The following is a 21,336-nucleotide window of genomic DNA, read 5'->3' on the forward strand; positions in this document are numbered from 1 at the left end:
AGACTTGGTTACAGGGGGGTCAGGACTGGCAGTTAAACCTCCATGGTTTTTCAACTTATCGAAAAGACAGAGAGGTGGGCAGAGGGGGTGGGGTTGCCTTGTTAGTTAAGAACAAAACTAAATCTATGGTATTGAATGACATAGCGTTGGATGATGTGGAGTCTGTGTGGGTGGAATTGAGGAACCACAAAGGCAAAAAAACCATAATTGGAGTTGTGTACAGACCTCCTAACAGTGGTCAGGACCAGGGACGCAACATGTACCGGGAAATAGAGAAGGCATGTCAGAAAGGCAAGGTTACATTGATCATGGGTGACTTCAATATGCAGGTGGACTGGGTAAATAATGTTGCTAGTGGATCTAAAGAAAGGGAATTCATGGAATGCTTACAGGATGGCTTTTTGGAACAGCTTGTCATGGAGCCCACAAGAGAGCAGGCTATTCTGGACCTAGTGCTTTGCAATGAACCAGACTCTATAAAAGATCTTAAAGTAAGGGAACCCTTAGGAAGTAGCGACCATAATATGGTAGAGTTCAGTCTGGAGTTTGAAAGGGAGAAGGCAAAATCTGATGTAATGGTGTTACAGTTGAATAAAGGTAATTATGAGGGCATGAGAGAGGAACTGACTAAAATAGACTGGAAGCAGAGGCTAACCGGGAAGACACTAGAGCAAAAATGGCAGGAGTTTGTAGGTATAATTGAGGACACTGTACAGAGGTTCATTCCCAAGAAAAGAAAGATTAACCGGGGAGGGATTAGACAACCTTGGCTGACAAAGGAAGTCAGGAAATGTATTAAAGAAAAAGAGAGATCCTATAAAGTGGCTAAGAACAGTGGGAAATCAGAAGATTGGGAAGGATACAAAAGCAAACAGAGGATAACAAAGAGTGTAATAAGAAATGAGAGGATCAAATATGAAGGTAGGCTAGCCAGTAATATTAGAAATAATAGTAAAAGTTTCTTTCAGTACATAAGAAACAAACGACAGGCAAAAGTAGACATTGGGCCACTTCAAACTGATGCAGGAAGCCTAGTGATGGGAGATAAGGAAATAGCAGGAGAACTTAACAAGTACTTTGTGTCAGTTTTCACAGTGGAAGACATGAGTAATATCCCAAAAATTAAAGGGTGTCACGGGGCTGAGTTGAGTATGGTTGCCATTACGAAAGAGATAGTGCTAGAAAAGTTAAAAAGTCTTAAAATTGATAAATCTCCTGGCCCCGATGGGATACACCCTAGAGTTCTGAGAGAGGTTGCTGAGGAAATAGCAGAGGCATTGGTTGAGATCTTTCAAGAGTCACTGGAGTCAGGAAAGGTCCCGGATGATTGGAAGATGGCTGTAGTAACCCCCTTGTTCAAGAAAGGATCAAGGCAAAAGATGGAAAATTATAGGCCAATCAGCTTAACCTCGGTTGTTGGTAAAATTCTAGAATCCATCATTAAGGATGAGGTTTCTAAATTCTTGGAAGAGCAGAGTCTGATTAGAACAAGTCAACATGGATTTAGTAAAGGGAGGTCATGCCTGACAAACCTGTTGGAATTTTTTGAAGAGGTAACAAGTAGGTTAGACCAGGGGAACCCAGTGGATGTGGTCTATCTGGACTTTCAAAAGGCCTTTGATAAGGTGCCACACGGGAGGCTGCTGAGCAAGGTGAGGGCCCATGGTGTTCGAGGTGAGCTGCTGGGATGGATTGAGGATTGGCTATCTAACAGAAGGCAGAGAGTTGGGATAAAAGGTTCTTTTTCAGAATGGCAGCCGGTGACGAGCGGTGTCCCACAGGGTTCGGTGCTGGGGCCACAGCTGTTCGCATTATATATTAATGATTTGGATGAGGGAACCGAGGGCATTCTAGCGAAGTTTGCCGATGATACGAAGTTAGGTGGACAGGCAGGTAGTACTGAGGAAGTGGGGAGGCTACAGAAGGATCTAGACAGGTTGGGAGAGTGGTCCAGGAAATGGCTGATGGAATTTAACGTGAGCAAGTGCGAGGTCTTGCACTTTGGCAAAAAGAATAAAAGCATGGACTACTTTCTAAATGGTGAGAAACTTAATAAAGCCAAAGCACAAAGGGATCTGGGAGTGCTAGTCGAGGATTCTCTAAAGGTAAACATGCAGGTTGAGTCTGTGATTAAGAAAGCGAATGCAATGTTGTCTCTTATCTCAAGAGGGTTGGAATATAAAAGCAGAGATGTACTACTAAGACTTTATAAAGCTCTGGTTAGGCCCCATTTGGAGTACTGTGTCCAGTTTTGGTCCCCACGCCTGACCCATTGTGATGTCCAATATTTTTTGTTTTCAGTGGAGAAAGAGGGTGTGAGTCTGATTTTGATTCTGAAAATGTTTAAAATCTACATATCCAATAACTCTCTGTTATTTTTATGAATCATAATCATATGATTTTCTTTGGAGAGATCCCATGATTAGAATTTCATTCTGTTTTACTGGGGTTTAATGCAATAATTGCGTAATCTATAAGTCATTCATGTTACAAGAAAACTTTTGTAACAGACATTTCATCAAGAGAAAATATGAAAGAAAACAAATGTTATGATCTGAATTGACTTGTGTAGAATATAATTGTTATATCAATCATTGTGTCTTTAACTGAGAGATATTGGGACAGCAAACTTTGTTTTAACTGGCACCTTATGAGCCAGCATTCTCAATAAATCAGCAAAAATTATATGCCTCAAATATTGCAAATTTTACTGTATTATTCTGTCCAATTATTGTAGTTTTTTTAAACTTAGTTACCTCCGTGTAAATACACTTGTTACTCAATAAATGGCCACTCGAAATATCAACTGTTGATTCAATTTTGAGTCAACTTCTCCTCAAATACCACGATCTACTGTAATGTCTGAGTAGTCAGTTAAGGGTGCAACCTCGAAAGCTTTCTGCTGGAAAGTTTTATTTAAGGCAAAGTTGCATTATTATTTATGTGGTTGATGTTGTAAATGAAATATAACAGTGATGTGTCTACCACCTGCATTACATTTCTAAAACTTAGTATGTGTTTTTACATTGATTACGTGGATCTCCTGATTATCCGGAATATATGATCAACTGGCACATTCCTGGTCACATAGGTGCTGGGTAATAAACATTTTGCTGTACTGTCAAAGTAAAATACAATTGATAATCTGAGGATATTTTGATAAAAAGTGAAAACGCCTCTTCAAGGTACCTTTTCAATTTTTGAAGGGGAGTTTAGGTACAATAAGATTGGTCACGCATTGTTATTATTTGGGATCTTGGGACCAAAAGTAGAGAAAAGTAGATTTTAGTTTTCAATTCAATGAAGGTAATTTTTTTTAATATAAAATGTCAGAAAGTTATTTTGAGCAGTAAACAACAGGCAGCTTTTCCAAGGAAATATGTGGTTTAAGTTAAACAACTCAATTAGCTACCTGGAGAGTTAATTGCTGCATACTTACAAAGTTGAGTTTCATGTAACAAAACCAGATGGCCAAATATCACTAGTAGGTTGAATTCAGAACAGCAATTTTTTTTAAATTTGTAGAAGTCTGTGAGATATGCGGGTCGGCAGAGATCTCCAGGCTATCAGAATTGGAAAGAAGTTTTAAGCTACTTCAGCAGTCCAACGTGAAGAGCTGGAATGAGTTATATGAGTCAAATGTGAAAGAGCTGACAGCAATTTTCATTAGGATTGAATGCCAGTAAAGAATATTGCTTAGAAAAGGGTTGAATCTTTCTTTTTGCCATTTATGTAAAAATATTTCCATCTTGTCATATAGACTTCATTTCTGTGTAATGAACTTACATTTTTTGTTAAAAGAACATTGACAGCATTGTGTGAGTATGTTCAGTAATTGACCACCATGGCTACCAAACTGAAAATAAAACATATTGCCATATTTCACTCTGAGACCTGACATATTCAGTTTTACTCTCAGCTGGGATTATGACAATATGGTACTGGCATCAGTACTGAGGGAAGAGGGAGTTGTGCCAATAGAATGGGCTTCATCTGAAATGGTCTCGGACCAGTGTCCTGGTGAGTCAGATAATGAAAGGTTTAAAGATAAATACTGGGGGTGAGGTCAAATTTTGAAAGTTAACAAAATAGTAGAAGCTAACAATGCAGGCAGCAATGTGAGTAATGGTAATGTGAATGGTTACTGAACAGTGGTGAAAGTCATTTATAGGCTTCCAAATACTAGTTATACTGTCAGAGTATTAAAGTATTGGAACATGTAACAAAGGAAATGAAATAATTGTAGTAATATGCTTCAGATCTCTTAGGTAGTCTGAGGTATTGAGCGAACATGTATTTTGCATGAACTTTGGAATAGAAGTTCTAACTTTCTTACTACAACACGTTGCTCAGGAATCTCTGCCACAGGAAGACCTGATGGATAAGGAAAGTGTCTTCATAACACAACCTGCTATTGACATGTGTGGGAAGGTTTTACAGGTTGATAATCAAACTGTATGATTGTGTTATGAAGACACCTTCCTTATCCATCAGGTTCTTGGGGTCAGACCCAACCTGGAGTGGAATGTTCAGTGGAAGGAGTTTCACACACTGCAAGACAAGACTTCGATATAATTTTTAGGTTACTTACAGTGTGGAAACAGGCCTATCAGCCCAACAAATCCACACCGACCCACCGAAGACCAACCCATCCATACATTTACCCCTTCACCTAACACTACGGGCAATTTAGAATAGCCCATTCACCTAACCTGCATATTTTTTGACTGTGGGAGGAAACCGGAGCAAACCCATGCAGACAAAGGGAGAACATGCAAACTCCTCACAGACAGTTGCCTGAGGCGGGAATTGAACCCGGGTCTCCGACACTGTGAAGTAGCAGTGTTAACCATTGTGCCACCATGCCACCCAAAAGGCTTCAATATAATGGTTGAGCAGGACCCTTGTTTTCATATAAACTGGATCAGTGTAAGTGTCAGACCTTAAAAATAACTTTTTAGAATGATTTATGACACTTCCCTGAACAATATGTTTTTAAACCAACTAGTGATTAAGCTATTTTAGATTTAATATTGTACAATAAGACTGGGTCTATTTGAAATCTCATAGGAAACCCCCACTGAGAAATACTGATCATAATGCAATCTAATTCCACATAATGTTTAAAAATGAGATACTCCAAGCATTTAACAAAGCCAAGATTGGAGAGTTCACTTAGCGTGATTGGGTACATAGATGGAAAAAGATATGAATTTTATGTTCCAACGGTTGACTTAAATAAACAATACAAAAAAACACTCTATTGAAAACACTCAGTGAGAAAGAACCATCCTGTCTTACCAAAGAGATGTCAGAGAATGTTGGATTAAAGCAAGAGGCTTGAAGTGTTACAAAGATTGAAGCAAATCTGAGGATTTAGAGTGATTTAGGAACCAGGGGCAGAATCTCATAAGGGTCTCTGTGACAATGGCCTTGTGAGATTTGAGGCAGAATCAGCTGGGAAGTCTGGTGAGGCCTGTCTCAGTGTGAGAAGAAGCTTGGAATATCTTTGATGCTTTTGCCAAACGGGCAAGGTGAGGTATTTACTAGCAAGTCATGAATTGTCAATTAGGGGGAATTATTGCTTGTTAATTGCCTTGTTAACTGCCCAACTCACCTCATTAACATTCAATTTCCTGAACAATTCATTGAACAAGCTAGACATAGAGAAATCTTAACAGGGCAATCAGAGCTGGTACCTGGCAACCTCAACTCACTGAATGCTCTGAAGGATGGCCAAGTTCTTAGCACCAAACAACAACTCATGGCATAATCCATGGGCACCAACTGCACATACCGTCATCCATGGACATTGGAATCTAGCATTTGCCAATCCCTCACAACCATTACGGCACCACTCCAATACACAAGCAGCCCATTTACGAAGCAATGATTCGCATTGCAGGGTGCAATGGCAATCAGTGTTGAAAGTCTGCTGTGAGGACACTCAGCACACAGGGACGGGCGCTCTGCTCAAGGAGTGGATCAGGCTGCATCTCAGGCCTGCTCACTTAGAGCTTGCCCATTTAATGTGCTGGCAGCTACCAAGCCTTGCCTTGCCATACCAGTTAGCGCATTGGCACTTCAGGAAGAATCACCAGCTATCAGTACTGCTGTACTGATCAACTCTGTTGCACAGACAAATTAGGAACCTGGGTTTGGGCGTGTGCCTTGATGCATGGCACATTAATGCTAACAGTATGTACCAGCTGTCTGCATGGCAAACACACTGGATGTGCCTTCAATCAAATGGCCATGTTGGAACGTTGGTTGGGACAGTTGCAGACCAGTCAAGAGGGGTTTGCTGTCAGCAAGGCGGTTCTTTGGTGTGGGGGAGGGAGAAGTAGAGGTAGTAGTGGAGGTGGGACAAGAGCGGTGATGGGGAAAATTCAAGGTGTATGAGAGGGAAATGCAGAAGTGCATCAAAGGATGTGATAAGCTACAGGGTAGTGGGCCATGACCATCAACCTGGCCTCCACAGGGTGAGTGTAGGGGACCAGGGTGGGCATCATTATGGTATAATGTCAGAGTTCAGGGAGCAGGAAGGTGAATTTTCACATTGGTAGGTTCCCACATTAGGGGGATTGATGGAAATGGATTGTTGGGGTTGGACAATGTAGAAAAGGACACAGTCGGATAGAGAAGCTACCCCATTCCCTGGTGTGACTCAACGTGCTACAACTGAAAAATGATTGGCTAAAAGAACAGGATCTATGTTTGCTGGACATTAGGACTTTGAAGGGGTGAATCCATGAAGCTTGGATTCGCAAACCAAACCCTGGCTACATTTCATTTGCAAACACTTATTTGCCCATATGCAATGTATGAACAATGGACTAATACATAATGTGTTGATCAAAGATGGATTACACTATGCTATTGGTGCTGGCAAAACCAATATTGCCATCTCAGTGATATAGGAGTTAGCAGCAATGACTTAAAAGAAGGTAAACATTGGACAGAAGCATCCCATTACTTGTAAAACTTCAAAGGCTACTGGGTGATGAGGTGAATGTCACTGCATTGTGCGTCATGTAAAGGTAATGATGACTCTAATGAATGCAATAGAAAGTGGAGTGGTTGAGGTGGGTCTGGAATGGGAAAGAGTTGGATGTAATACGTTGGTCACTCAGCCAACATGTTGGTTCACAAACTGCAACCAGGGCCTTGGTGGAGCAGATGGTCAGAAAACTGATGGTCCATTTCACAGTTTGGTGTAGTTTGGAGGGACCTCCAGTGTGATCTGGACATAATCTAGACCATTCTGGCACACTGTATTCTACCCAATTGAAGCAGGCAACGAGGTGATGTAAAACTAAGGGAATAGGTGAAGTTATCTGAGAAGTGGAATGAGAACACTGAGCTGGAGGAAGCTCTCTCATTGTGGATAATGGAGCTCAGCTATGTTGGGCTCTAAAAGGCAGGCAGGATCTGATTGACATCCGGTTCCTGTAGATGCCAGTTGGGTGCAGAAGACATCACGGGCTGTCAAGGTTAAAATGCCAGCAGTTGGATTGCATTGTGTGGAAAAACTGAAGCCTGTATGTTTCCTTTGTGTTCACTTTTGCTGACTCACAATCAAACATGCTGACTCATGTTTAGACTTGTCTGAGTACTTGTCTGTGTGTGATGTTCTCCGAGTGGATAATGACAAGATATGTGTGACTACTTAGAATTGAACAAAGCAGAGACTCCGAGAGAGTTGTTAGAAAGGATGAAGATAAAGAAAAGAAGGCAGTATGACTGGGGTGAGGGAATGAGGTTGCACGTGTGAGGGAGTGTCAGTTTTAGGCAGCATGGCTTTGTGCTGCTGTGACATAACATTAGCAGCAAAGAGCAATGCCAGTTTGCTCAGCTGCCTTTCGATTGGGGCACAGGCACAAGGGATGTCATCCTTTCAGTCAGTAGTGAGTTGTTTAAGGAATGGTGAGTGGTAAGACAGGGAGAGAATCAGACATGGTGGATGCCATAGGGATGGGGTAGGTAGTTAATCAAATGAGTTTAATAAGATGGAGCAAGAGATCCTCTAGGTTTCATGATGAGAAATCCTCCAAAAAAAACTTAATGCAACTCGCACTTACCCAAAAAAGCATAAAATTCAGCCCCTGACCACTTGATAGTTAGCAAAAAGGGGAACATATATATAATCTATAGAATAAACTAACCATAAAAATAAAAACAGATTGTAAAAGCTTTTATAATTATATAGAGTGAGTAGAAAACATATTACATACTGAGAAGAGACAGTAAACTAGGGGCCAATCAAAAATGAAGAAAATGAGGCACACAATGTCAGCAAGAGAGAGTACTGAATAAATAATGGATTAATATGTGCTTCAAATCCCTTGGCCCTGATGGCTGAGAGATTAGGGCTATAAAAGAGGTAGTTACAGAGCTAATACATGCACAGGTTATGAGTTTCCAAAGCTCCTTAAATTCTGCAACAATCCCAGAGGATTGTTAGTTAGTGAATGCAACAGTGTTATTCAAGAAAGATGGGAGAGTAAAAGCAGGAACTATAGGTCAGATAGCCTAATATCTACCACCAGGAAAGTGCTGCATTCTTTTATTAACTAAGTCTTAACAATGTACTCAAAAGAGCATGGTAAAATAAGAATAAGTTCAAAATGGTTTTACAAAAGAGAAATTCCGTAACTAATAGGGTTGTGGTAGGACTGATAACCAGGAACCAGTAGATGTGGTGAACATAGAAACTAGGAACAGGAGTAAGCCATCTGGCCCTTTGAGTTAGCTCCACCATTTAATCTGATCATGGCCAATTTTCTATCTCAACCTCATATTCCCTCTTCCTTCTTTAATATCTAAATAATTATGAATCACTCTCTTGAATATACTCAGTGACCCAGGCTCTACAGCCTCTGTAGTAGAACATTCCACAGATTGCCCACCCTCTGAGTGAAGAAATGTTTCGTCATCTCAGCTCTGAATGGTCTACTCCAGATCCTCTGACCCCAAGGTCAGAGTTAGGGACAATATCCTCCTAGCATCTATTCTATTCAGTCCTGTTAGAATTTTATACATTTCAATCAGATCATTGTTATAAACGCCAGTGAAGACAGACCCAGCCAAACAAATGTCTCCTCATTTGACAATCCTGCCATTGCCCAGTATCAGCCTAGTGAAATCTCACTGCACTCCCTTTATGGAAAGTCTGTCTTTCCTGAGGTAGGGAAACCAAACTGCATACAATACTTCAAGTGCAGTCTTACTAAGGCTCTGTATGACTAGTAATTCATCCCTACTTATGAACTCAAATCCTCTTGCAAAGAAGGCCCCCATACCATTTGCTGTCCTAATTGCTTGTTTCACTTGTCTGTTTACCTTCATTGACTGATGTATAAAGATACTAGATCCTCTGTCATCCACATTTCTCAATATATCACCATTTAAATAATGTTCTTCATACCAAAGTCTATAACTTCACATTTATTCACATTGTACTGCTTTTGCCATGTGTTTGCCCACACACTGTACTTGTCTGTTTTGTCAGAAGTCCCTCACAACTCACAATACAGTATCACTACTTTGTGATATCAGCCAAATGGTAAATATCACATGGAACATGGAAACTTTGGTCTACTTGAATTGTCAAACAAGCATCCAAAGGGTGTTATACTAAAGGATAATACACAAAGGTTCATGGTTTTGCAGGTGATACATTAACATGGATAGAGGATTGGTTAATGGACAGGAAGCGAAGAGTAAGAATAAATGGAACATTATCAATACTAGTGTCATGCTACAAGGATCAAGACTTGAGCCTCAGACATTTACAATCCGTACTTAGACAAAAAGACAGAAAGTAATGATCTAAGTTTGATGATGAGACAAAGTTAGGTGGGAATACAAGCGTGAGGTGCTGTATACAGACACATAAGCAACAAGGTGGCAGGTGGAGTATAATGGGGCGCCAGCATAAAGCTGCTTGGGTCATCAGAATAGAAATGCAGAATATTTATTTTTAAGTGAAAAACCTGGAAATATTGATATTCAAAGAGTTGATGGTGCTGACACAAGGAACACAAAACATTAGCATGCCTACAGAAAACAATTCGAAAAGTAAGTGCAATTTTGGATTTTATTGAAAGAGAGTTGGAGTATAAGAATAAGTAAGTCTTGGCACAAATGTATGGGATTTTGTGAATCCAGTTCCAAAAAATTGTGCAACCGTTGTCTCCATATTCAAGGGATCTTTGTGCAATGTGTCTGGTACAGCAAATGTTTACGAGATGGGTTATAGTCATAGAGTCATACAGCATGGAAACAGACCTTCAGTCCAACCAGTCCATGCTGACCAATGAGATGGTCTCTCCTATGATGAGAGACTGAGTTTATATTCTCTGGAGCTTAGAAGAATGTAAGGTGATCACATTGAAACATTCACAATTATGAAGTGACTTAATCAGGGAAATACGGAAATGTTTCCCCTGGCTGAGGAAGCAAGAGCAAGGAAGTCAGTTTCAGGATAAGGGATTGTTCAATAAAGACGAAGGGAGCAAAATCACTTCTCTCTAATCTTTGGAATTCCCTACCCCAGAGGATTGGGGATGCTCAATGATTAAATATATTTAAGTCTGAGATAGACAGATTTTTGGTCTCTTGCAGAATCAAGGGATGTGAGGAGTGAGCAGGAAAGTGGAGTCGAAGCTGAAAATCAGTCAATGATTATATGGAAAGGCAGTGTAGGCTCAAGGGGCCACATAGTATACCCCTGATACTACTTCTTGTAGTCTTCTGTTCTTGCATCAGCGTTATATTGGCTGAGCAGTGTCAGTTTGTGGGAAGATTTCAGAACCGGACTAATTCTTTGGAGCTAGATTAAGTATGTCTAAATTTATAATCTTATAAATGATCAAAGTCGATATTCATGCATCAATTTGAAGGAGACTTGAATATAGATGCCAGATTCAGAGAGGATAATGTGGTGCACCAGCTAATCTGCTATAAATAATGCCTTTGACATTGATACTAACACAGATATGATGGTCTAACTGACCGCCTTTTGAACAGTATCATTCCATGATTCTAGAAAAGGGAAGTTTAGAGTCATACAGTCATAGAGCATGGAAACAGACACTTCGGTCCAACTCATCTATGCTGACCAATTTTCCTAAACTAATCTAGATCCATTTGCCTGTGTTTGGCCCATATCCCTCTAAACCTTTCTTGTTCATGTACCTATCCAAATGCCTTTTAAATGATGTAACTGTACCTGTATCACCACTTCCTCTGGCAGCTCATTCCACATACGAACCACCCTCTGTGAGGAAAAGTTGCCCCTCAGGTCCCTTTTAAAGCGTTCTGCTCTCACTTTAAAAATATGCCCCTAGTTTTGAACTTCCGTACCCTAGGGTAAAGACCTTTGCTTTTCACCTTAACTGTGCCCCTCATAATTTTATAAATCTCTATAAGGTCACCCCTCAACCTACTGCACTCCAGTGAAAATGTCCCAACCTCTCCTTGTAACTCAAACCCTCCATTCCAAGAAACATCCTGGTAGATCTTTTCTGAACCCTCTCCGATTTAATAATATCCTTCCTATAGTAGGACCACCAGGACTGTACACAGTACTCCAAAAGTGGCCCCGTTTTAAAAACAAACACTCAAATGTTAGTATATATGCTGTAGAGCAAGGCAGATTCTTAGATCCGTTCTTAAATGCACTCTTATTTAAGAGATGGCTAGTGCAGGAGTTTCATCAAAGATCACACAAATAGAGCAATTAGTGTTCCTTTCAAGTCTGGCTAAGGGATATTGTGGCAGAGAAGTGTTTACTGCATGGTAGCAGTAAATGTCTGAAAATGCTCTATTCTTCAGCATTAACATCCTTCACCTCAGTAACATTACATTTTAGGAAGTTACATGTTATTATGGTTTCAGAATTCTTATATATGTGCTTCCTACACATTAGTGCAAATAAGCAGACGTGCAAGACTATAGTGATGTGAAAAATAACCAATTCTGCTCAAGTAAGCCATTCTATGCATTTAGAACAACTCAATTCAAGCAGAAAAAGCATTAAATATTTTTAGAAATTAAATGTAATGCAATACTTATGAATTTTGATGAGAGTAATACTTTCTGTAAAGTTTGCTTTTTTTTATGGAGAACTTATTAAGGTAAGCTACTTTTGCTGAGAGCAAAGCCAAGTAGCCCCAATATTATCACGTACATAGGTTTAAAAGCTAGATGTTCATTCTGAAACAATTATTGATAGATCACAGTGTAGTTGTTTAATGAACTCCAACCATGCTCTTGAAGAACTCAGATCTACAGTAGAAGGGAAACATGGAGCCGAGAAAGAAATTTGAGATCCAACCTGAAATTAAATCATGAGGAAACTATTCTTAAATACAGTTATAGAATTCAAAACAATCCAATACAGTAAAGGAACAGGTCCTTCAGCCCACCAAGTCTGCGCCGATTCTAATCCATGCACTGGTTTCTATCTCTCTGCTCGCCTCCCATTCTTATCTCTCTCAAGGTATGCCTTAAACATTGATAACATGCCTGCTTCCGCCACCTCCACTGGCTATGTGTTCCAGACACCCACTACCCTCTGTGTGAAAAGTTTTCCCTTGCACTTCTTCCCTAACCTTCCCTCCTCTCACCTTGAACCTGTGCCCTTTTGTAGTTGACCTTGGAGAAAGCCTCTGACTATCCACCATATCTATGCCTCTCATAATTTTCTAGACCTCTTTCAGGTTGCCCCTCAGCCTCCACCTTTCCGGTGAAAACAATCGGAGTTTATTCAACCTCTCCTCATAACTAAAACATTCCAAACCAGGCAACATCCTTGTAAACCTTCTCTGGACCCTCTCCAAAGCATCCATATCCTTCTGGTAGTGTGGCGACCAGAACTGCATACTGTATTCCAAATGTGGCCAAACTAAAATTTTGTACATCTGTAAAATGACTTGCCAGTTTTTTTTATTCAATGTCCCAGCTGATGAAGACAGGTGCACTATAAGCCTTCTTGAGCACCTTATCCACCTGTATGCCCAGATCCCCCTGTATGTCACTGCTCCTAAGGCTCCCACTGAATAAAGCAATTATAGAAAATCATGTATGGAGTGATAGGTATCATTGTGTTGGCCTGGGATAACTTACCAGAGGTGCTGATGTGACAGTTGATGGTGTTCAGGCTACATCTTTTAAAATCTTAACAGTCTTCCCCTTCCTTTGCAATAATATTCCTAAATTATGTGAAGTCCTTGAGTAATAAGGCTGGATTTCAGTGACATTTTCCAGGTCTCTAACAATATAGCTCTATGCCTGGGCAGTAGAATGAATGTACAAACCATGTAAGGTTCCAACTCTCCAACTGCTCCCTCTTCTTGTGATAAGAATCTGACTTTTGGTTGATGTTTTGCTATCCATAATGGATCACCACAGAAGTGAATGCTGCTGCTTGCTGATTTGTGGTACTGAGTGTTTGCCTTATTATGAACTATTTACCACTACTCCATTAACACAGCTCAATTTGGGGCAATTTTCTGAGTTCACTCCAATTTGCCACCGGTTACATTAATAATTCCAACCCCACTGTGTCTTAATTCAGGAAAAAAAACTTTTAAAAATTGAGATTTTATCTATAAATAATGATTTATTTTCAAATAAAAAACTAACGTACCTTGGCAGTTTGCTTATACAGCTCATTAGTACTGTAATTAAGCTCGAAAGATCATATGAAGTTGCAGCCCCTCCTGCAGTTTACCTATGGTTATAAAAACATGCCCACTATGTGGTGCTCAAAGATCTTTAATAGTCATACAGCTCTTTCCTCATTTAATTACGCTCCTGCTTCTATTCCAAATTAAGGCTGATTAATATTCTAATTAGGAAAAAAATCGAGTTCTATGCTTTAAAAATTTGCGAATTCTATAGTTATGATAATCGGTGCTTGATCTTCATGCATTGGTTCCCTAGTTTAACATATCCAAAACTGTCTCTTCCTTATCCTGCCAGCTCACTTGTACACACTTCTTTTGTGAACTTGTGATTCTATTGCTAGGATACGGTAATAGATTTTACAATGTAAACTCAGGAAATTAAGATAGTGATGTCACTCTTCTTTCACATCTGAAATATGAACAAACATCAAATATAACATGACTTATAGCTCTAAATGGAGATCTGATGATAGCATCATGACTCCAGGTCAAGCTAGGTCTCCAGATGAAGGGTCTGTTAAATGAAATTCCATCAATGCTATTCCACCGCTGCAAAAAAAACTGTCAGAGCAATAGAAAATCAAGAATGCAAATAGAGACAGTAAGGACACACTTCAGCATTTAATCATCTGACCATGAAATTAATCATCTCCTTGTGTTTGGATTAATATTTTGAAAAGAAAATCATTCTGTAATTTACCATTTTAAATTATAGAAGTGGAGTTGTATGACAGTGCATTTTCAAATTCTGGATTAATTAAAACCATTTACTGTAGAAGGATTTTATGAGACTGATTATGAATGAATCAATCTCATAAAATCATTCATTAAATCTGAGTCATCATATATATTTTACACAATGATTTGTTGTGGTAAAATTTACAAATTATTCAGTAATATGATTAATTTGTATGGTACCTTTAGTGGTATACCTACCTCTGAAAAGTGATGAGAAATGTTTTGAAGATGGCAATTGCAGGCTGAGCACAACATTGTAACAAACCAACAGCAGCCTGAAGGCTTTGCAAAGCTATTCTCTGTAACCAAGTTGCTGATCAGCAGTTGAAAATCAAAATGGAAAATGCTAGAAGCTGTTCTTCAGTTTAAATCCTTCAGAAGTTAAACAAATATTGTCTAAGTTTCCAATAAAAATTCATATTTGTGTGAGTAGAGAACCTCAAGGCACGATGGCCTCCGATAAATGTGAAGGCTTCAGAGACATCTCACAGACAGACTTGATTTTACTGAGAGATCACACCTTGCGAGAGTGAGCATTTCAGTCACACATGTTTGGCAATGCCAAACACAGCCCATTGCATTTGATCAATCAATTTTAATAGGATCGCTACCACGATTATCCAATATGGGTAATCAATGGGTAAGGTTCACACATGGAAAATTGAGCTCTGTTTATTGTTCTAATTTTACTTTTTAAAGAATGTAAAATATAATATAACAATATGCCAATGTACATTGTTAATGGCATGTTATCTACTAATACATTTTGCAGAAAATCAGAGGACTCGAGAAGCTCAAGGTTTTCAGTCTTACACAGAAACACATCCAGATAACTCCCTGAGGCATCTGACTGTTGTGAATGACAATGGAATACAAACTACAGTAAACCGCAGTAATCCAGGTGTACTGGAAAACACGAGGCAAAAAGCTTGTAAACGTCTCACACTTGGTTCAGATGCTCAGATCCTTGAAGTTCGCTCTGATGTAGACACCTCTCCAACAAAGAAGTCACAAGCACAAAATCACCATCCTGAACTGTGAGTGTACACATATGTTCATAGCAAAATGTTCTTTTTAAACATAAACTGAGACCATTAGCAGGAAAATACGTATGCACAAAGAAGTTTGCTGAAATATTTCAGTTATCTATGCCTTAAACAAGTGAGGGAACCCACCAGAAGGAAAGCAATACTGGTTTTCGTTCAAGCAATGGAAAGAATAACAAGCCAAGATGGACTAAAAGAGTTGTTTACATGATCTAACAGTTGTTAATTTGAGGAAAGGCTGAACTGGTAACTAAAACTGTAGGAAACGGTGACTGAAGATAGTAAATTAAGTTTTAAATCATCATTTGCACTTTTTTAACTATCGAAAATGGCTAAGTTGGGCTTGAGTTGGGTAATGTGTCTACAAGGCAGTAGACTAGAAATCTCCAGCATGACAAAAGAAGACACAGCAGAAAGGTTTAGAAAATGTACAATAAATAAGGCTCCACAATCAGACAATTTCAATCCAAAGTGTAAAGTGAATTGGAAAATAATTGCCCCTACCTTTTAAAAAAAGGATGACCCTTCAAATTAAAAAATTGAGAGTTTCATCTCAGGATATGGGACCAGATGGAAGAATTAGAATGTGACTGTATGTTTGGTAATAACAGGTTTGAGGTAACTGGCCTTCGGGCTGGTTATGATTAATCAAGGTTAAGCTGCTAGCTCAATAGGTGTTCTCAGATTTCACCTACAGAAGGCAACTTACCAATATGGACACAGGTGGGGACAGTTTATTATGGATTTCATCCTTTGTATTTATTGTTTTCTTCAAGGAAATAAAATGTTGTGTTCAATATAGGACTGCAGGAGATTTTTTTTTTCTCAATTAATTGAATCAGGGACTCCTCACTCCTCCAACAACTGCAGAAATAGGTTAAAACTTCTGTTTGCCATTCCATTGCTGTTATCCCTTCCCGCAATGCTTAATAGCAAATTCTTTTCTTACCTTGTTCTTCATTCAGTCTCCTTCTTCAATTTCCTTTCAGTTTGCCAATTTTGTTATTCTCTTAGACGTGGAGTGTCAGAATTCATATTTTCTACAGTGCGTTCTCCACAATGCCTTGCTATCTTTCTCTTGGTTTCTGTTCTCTCTCAATATGGAGGACTCATTCTATACAGTTGTCAGCATTAATGCATCCTAAAAACATAAGGTGTCAGCCTTGGCACAGCAGTAATACTCGCATTTCTGAATCATAAGGTTGTGGATTCAAACACCTCTTCAGAATCTTCAGCACTTCATCTATACTGACACTTCAGTGAAGTACTGAGAGAACAAGGTCTGCAGTCTTGGTAAAGTACATGGGAAGCATCCTCTGTCCTCGTATTCTGCCCAATATTTAGTTCTCAACCAGCACCACCAAAGTAGATGATTTGATCACTTTATTTTAAAAGTGCTGTCTGTGGGATCTTATTTTGCACCAGTTTGTCATTATATTTTTCCATTTCACAACAGTACCTAAGTTAAAAAGTACTTTTCTGACATTGAGACAGGGAGAGGTCATGAAAGATGTTTTACAATTGTACTCTCTTTCTTCATTCTTCTACTGTTCTATAAATTGCACTGGACAGAAATAGCAATATATTTAGCTGCAAGTTATTCCATTTCTATAGAATATCCAAATCAAAACTTTTGACTCTGGCATAAAAGGAATAGGCATGTCAATGAGATTAATTAAGTGCTAAAGTATTTCATATTCCAACACCCCTATGTGGAAATAGTTCATCCTTGTCTCTCTCTCTTCACTATATCTTTATCACAATGTTACTTTGACTCCCAACCAGGAGAATTGACTTTTTCATTCAATCTTCAAAACCCAAGAAATTGAGGGATTATCAATGATGACAAGGCGACCTGACTTCACCTACAATAAGAGATTAGTTTAATGCATCACTGCATCAAGTACTGATTCTAATATATCTACAATACTTGGAGAAGAAACAAAACAATGATGACAGAGAAGAAAGTCAGTGATTGTGAAGTAGCATAGCAGCACCAACACCTCACTTGACTGCATGCTTAGTTTGTGACCAACGGGATGTGCACTGTGATCATGCAGAATGGAGGATTTCGTAATGCCTGAGTCACTAACTGAATACACTTGTCCAGAATTTATCAAATACAAGATTCTGCGCTCTCATTGCGACGACCTGCGAAGCATCACATAAGAAGGCCTGTGTTCTCTGTTTGAAATCTTTCATCATCCTGCCTCAAAATTATGAAACTGCCCCCTGACCATCATTTTAGGAGCACCATACCAGAAGACAGCAGCAGCTCAAGAAGGCCTCCTTATTTGGGCATTGAATTGCCATTCTGACTTTGCAGATTGTATCTTACCATCTCGGGGTGGCAGGAACAGAGACAACGAGTTGATAAAATAGCTGAGAGCCATGTTGAAATGACTTTCCGTTGCTACACACTGCATGGGGAGGTTTACACTGGCAAGCAAAGTGCTGATCAGTTGGTCACTCCAAAGAGGTGGAAAACTAATGTGCGAATTGGAGCCTTAAGTGAGGGTTGTTAAACAGGGCAATCAGCTTTGTGCATGCTTTGGAGAAGCTCCCTGCCTACTGTGGGTGCCTTTACCTTAATTAAGCAGTTCCCTGCTGAATGTAGATGTATCCACTTTCATGAAAGCATATTCTCTGCAGTAGTTAGGGTGGAATGGAGTGTAGGGGTGGCAGTTGGGAGTTGGGCCATTGTATTAACAGAAGAGGCTTTATGATTTAAAATCGTTGAGAAAAAGAGCAGTAGCGGCTCCAACAACGTCGGCATACTTGTCTACAAGAGTATCTTCCCAGCCCCTTGAATGTTTTATTGTACATTTATCACCTGGAGGTGCACAAGGTTTCTAACGTACATCAGAACCCACCTTTCTGCTGGCTCTAGAGCAGCCAGCCCTTGGATTGGACTAGCAGCATCAGGAATCCCTAATTTTATGGAACACTCTGAGGACAAGCAATTTGAAGCTTAATCTGGTAAAATGATCAAGTTGCTCTCACTGTGAGGTTTGGAAACCCCACCTGGCCTCAACATTAAGGATGCAAATTGAGTGGTAAACAAAACCCCATTCTTATGATCTCAGCAGTAATATAAACAGTAGTGTAGTTACTTCTGACTCACAAACTGTGAAATAATGTGCTGAATTTTACCAGTCCTCTGGAGGACCTGGAAAATAGCAATGCTTTGCTTTTGGGGTGGAGTCTCCATTGTCTTTTTAACATTTTGCCAGCAGAGGGGAATGTAAGTGCACAACCATCCTGCCCAGGGGACTCTGAAATTGACAATTCAGAAATCCCTCCCCATCCCTGCTGCATTTCTACAGCCCATTAACTGGCTGCTGTGATAAAATGTGCCCCAACACTCTGCAGACTATTGGAACCACTGTTTTTGGGTCTGTCCAAAGGACCCCTACCACAATTACAAATTTAGCCCAGAGTTCACCCGGTATGTTTCCTGCTTACATTGTAAAGGCAAGAGAACTTTTATTCTAAATTAACCCACAGGTAGTTACTGTGAATCAAAATGAAAATTTTCTAATTAGCAGACTGTCATGACAGAGAATCTATTAGAAAAATAACTCTGTTACAGAAACACAATTCAAAATCCATGGATAATCATGCAATTTGACACTGTTCACGTGCAATTTGCTATCATAATTATAATCTTTAGTTTCATGTCAGAGTATCAGTTTCTCAATGCCAAAAGAAATGGCTCAGATGTACTGTGGAAAAAGGATTACTGAGAATGTTCCAACCTGTAGTATGTCACCATGCCATTTATAACTGTGATCTTCTCTTGTCATCCCATTTATAATCTACATGGTTTACAGACTAGATGAGATCACTATGAACATAATAGAAATGCTATTATTAAAAAAACAAAAGTTGTAAACCCCTCGTTCTGTGTTGCTCTCTCCTTGTACCTCTTATTTCCATTTCTTGTGCCAACAATTGAAATCAAGTCTGCTTATTTATTGTAGTTTCAAGCATTAGGTTTTGACTGAGACTATAATCTAGACTGGCATTTCATGCAGTAATAAGTGATGAGCTGCAATGTCAGAGGTACTATGCCTCAGATGAGATGCTAAACTGAGACCCCAGATGCCTATTCAGGCAGAGGTTAAAAATTCTCTAGCACTGTTCAAAGAGCAAGGAGTTCTCCTGTTGCTTTGGCTGCCATTCCTACACGAAGTAGCACCAGAAATAAACAAATTAACTGGTCATTTATGTCACTACTCTTTGTTGACACATGTTGCAGACAAAGTTGCTTTGTTTGGAACTGCTATGTGAAGTAATTAATTACACATGAAGCACAAAGAAGCAGTGCCTTCAACAAAACTGTTTGACAAACCTTTATTGAATTATTCACAAATAAGGGACATTTTCTAAGGAGGCTCACTCCAAATTTCTGTCAAAGCAAGTCAGTTAATGTCATGTTAAGATAAGACTAGTGGGAAGTTAATGAAAAGGTAATTTTCTAGCCTTTAGATCAATGAGCCTGTAAAGTTTCAACCCATGTTCATATTAATTCACAAATATATCAAGTGGGGTTAAGAACAGATCTTTGTTCTGGTTTAAGCCTAATCAATGATCTATTCTTTCTTTAAATTTAAAATTTATTCACTTGTGGGATGTGGGCATCTCTGGCTGGCCAGAATCTATTGCCCATCACTGGTTGCCTTTTTTCATCACCCTGTTACCTGTGATGCCACTTTCAAGAAACTAAGTACCTGCACCCCTAGGTCACTCTGTTTGACAATTCACCCAATCAGTCTTGTGGTGGCATTTTGAATGGGCAGTCCAAATAGCCCTATCTCCCATTTCTACAGCCCAGTCATACTTTCACTTGAAGCATCCTTTCTTCAGTTCCCTGTCAAAGGCAGGTCCTTAGTAATTATTCCTCAAATGACAGTAAAATACCATGAGTTTCCAGTCCATATAGGATGAGGAGGGAAGTGCTGAGTCTACCACAACCAGAACAAAGTTTGAACCTCAAACTGTGGGCATTAATCTGATCCATACACTTGTTATCTTGCTAACTGAGCTAGTCCACATACTTAGCTAGACCCATTTTGAAAATTATTACTTAATTTGCCTCAACCACATATTCAGGCAATACATTCCAGATCATGACAATTTGCTAGTTAAAAACTGCCTCCTCATTTTGCCTTGAGTTCCTTAACCAATTGCTTCAAATCTGTGACCTCTGATAACTAACAGTATTGCCACTGAAAACAGTTTCTCCTTGCTTATTTTATCAAAGCTTTTAAGATGTTGAATGTTCATATTAAATATCTGTGTAACTTTGCTGTATGGAAAATAGCCCTATTTTCTCTAGCCATCTTATGTTCTGTTCATTCTACACTCTACAGTCCCCATTTCCCAGTTATTTCTATCCTTCTCCATTCTCTAATATGACTTTATCTTACCTTTAACATCTCTTGGACATCCTTCCGAAAACATGGTACCCAAAATTGTAACACAATATTCCAGCTGAGGCAAAAAACATAATTTTTAAAATTTAGCATAAATTTCTTGTTTTATTTGTACTCTACGCCTTTAAGTAAGAAGACAAGGATATGATTTTTGTCTTTTCAACTTGTTCTGCCATCTCCAAATATAGGGGAACATATACCCAAAAGTTTCTCTATTCCAGATTCTTTAAATTCCTCCATAAATTTTGTTGTCTTTCCTCATTCATTCTAACAAAATGCATCACTTGTCATCATATGTCAGAGGCTGCATGTCTGAAACAGAACATTTTATTTAGAATAATGTTTAATGATTTAAGGCATTGAAGAAACCTTTCACAATATCAAATACTAATGAATCAGTAGATTTCCAAAACATTGCTC

General features: G+C 39.2%; 1 protein-coding gene across 4 annotated transcripts in view; it reads left to right on the plus strand.

The window, feature by feature from the left end:
• LOC140492070 (myotilin-like) overlaps positions 1–21,336 on the plus strand; it is a 153,424-nt gene that overhangs the window by 66,547 nt on the left and 65,541 nt on the right. For all 4 annotated transcript variants that reach the window (XM_072590745.1, XM_072590747.1, XM_072590746.1 and 1 more), the window contains one exon: positions 15,205–15,469. In XM_072590745.1, coding sequence (XP_072446846.1) covers positions 15,205–15,469 — 265 coding nt within the window. The remainder of the gene's footprint in view (positions 1–15,204; positions 15,470–21,336) is intronic.

Source organism: Chiloscyllium punctatum, chromosome 20, assembly GCF_047496795.1.
Source record: "Chiloscyllium punctatum isolate Juve2018m chromosome 20, sChiPun1.3, whole genome shotgun sequence".
Taxonomy (NCBI): Eukaryota; Metazoa; Chordata; class Chondrichthyes; order Orectolobiformes; family Hemiscylliidae; genus Chiloscyllium; species Chiloscyllium punctatum.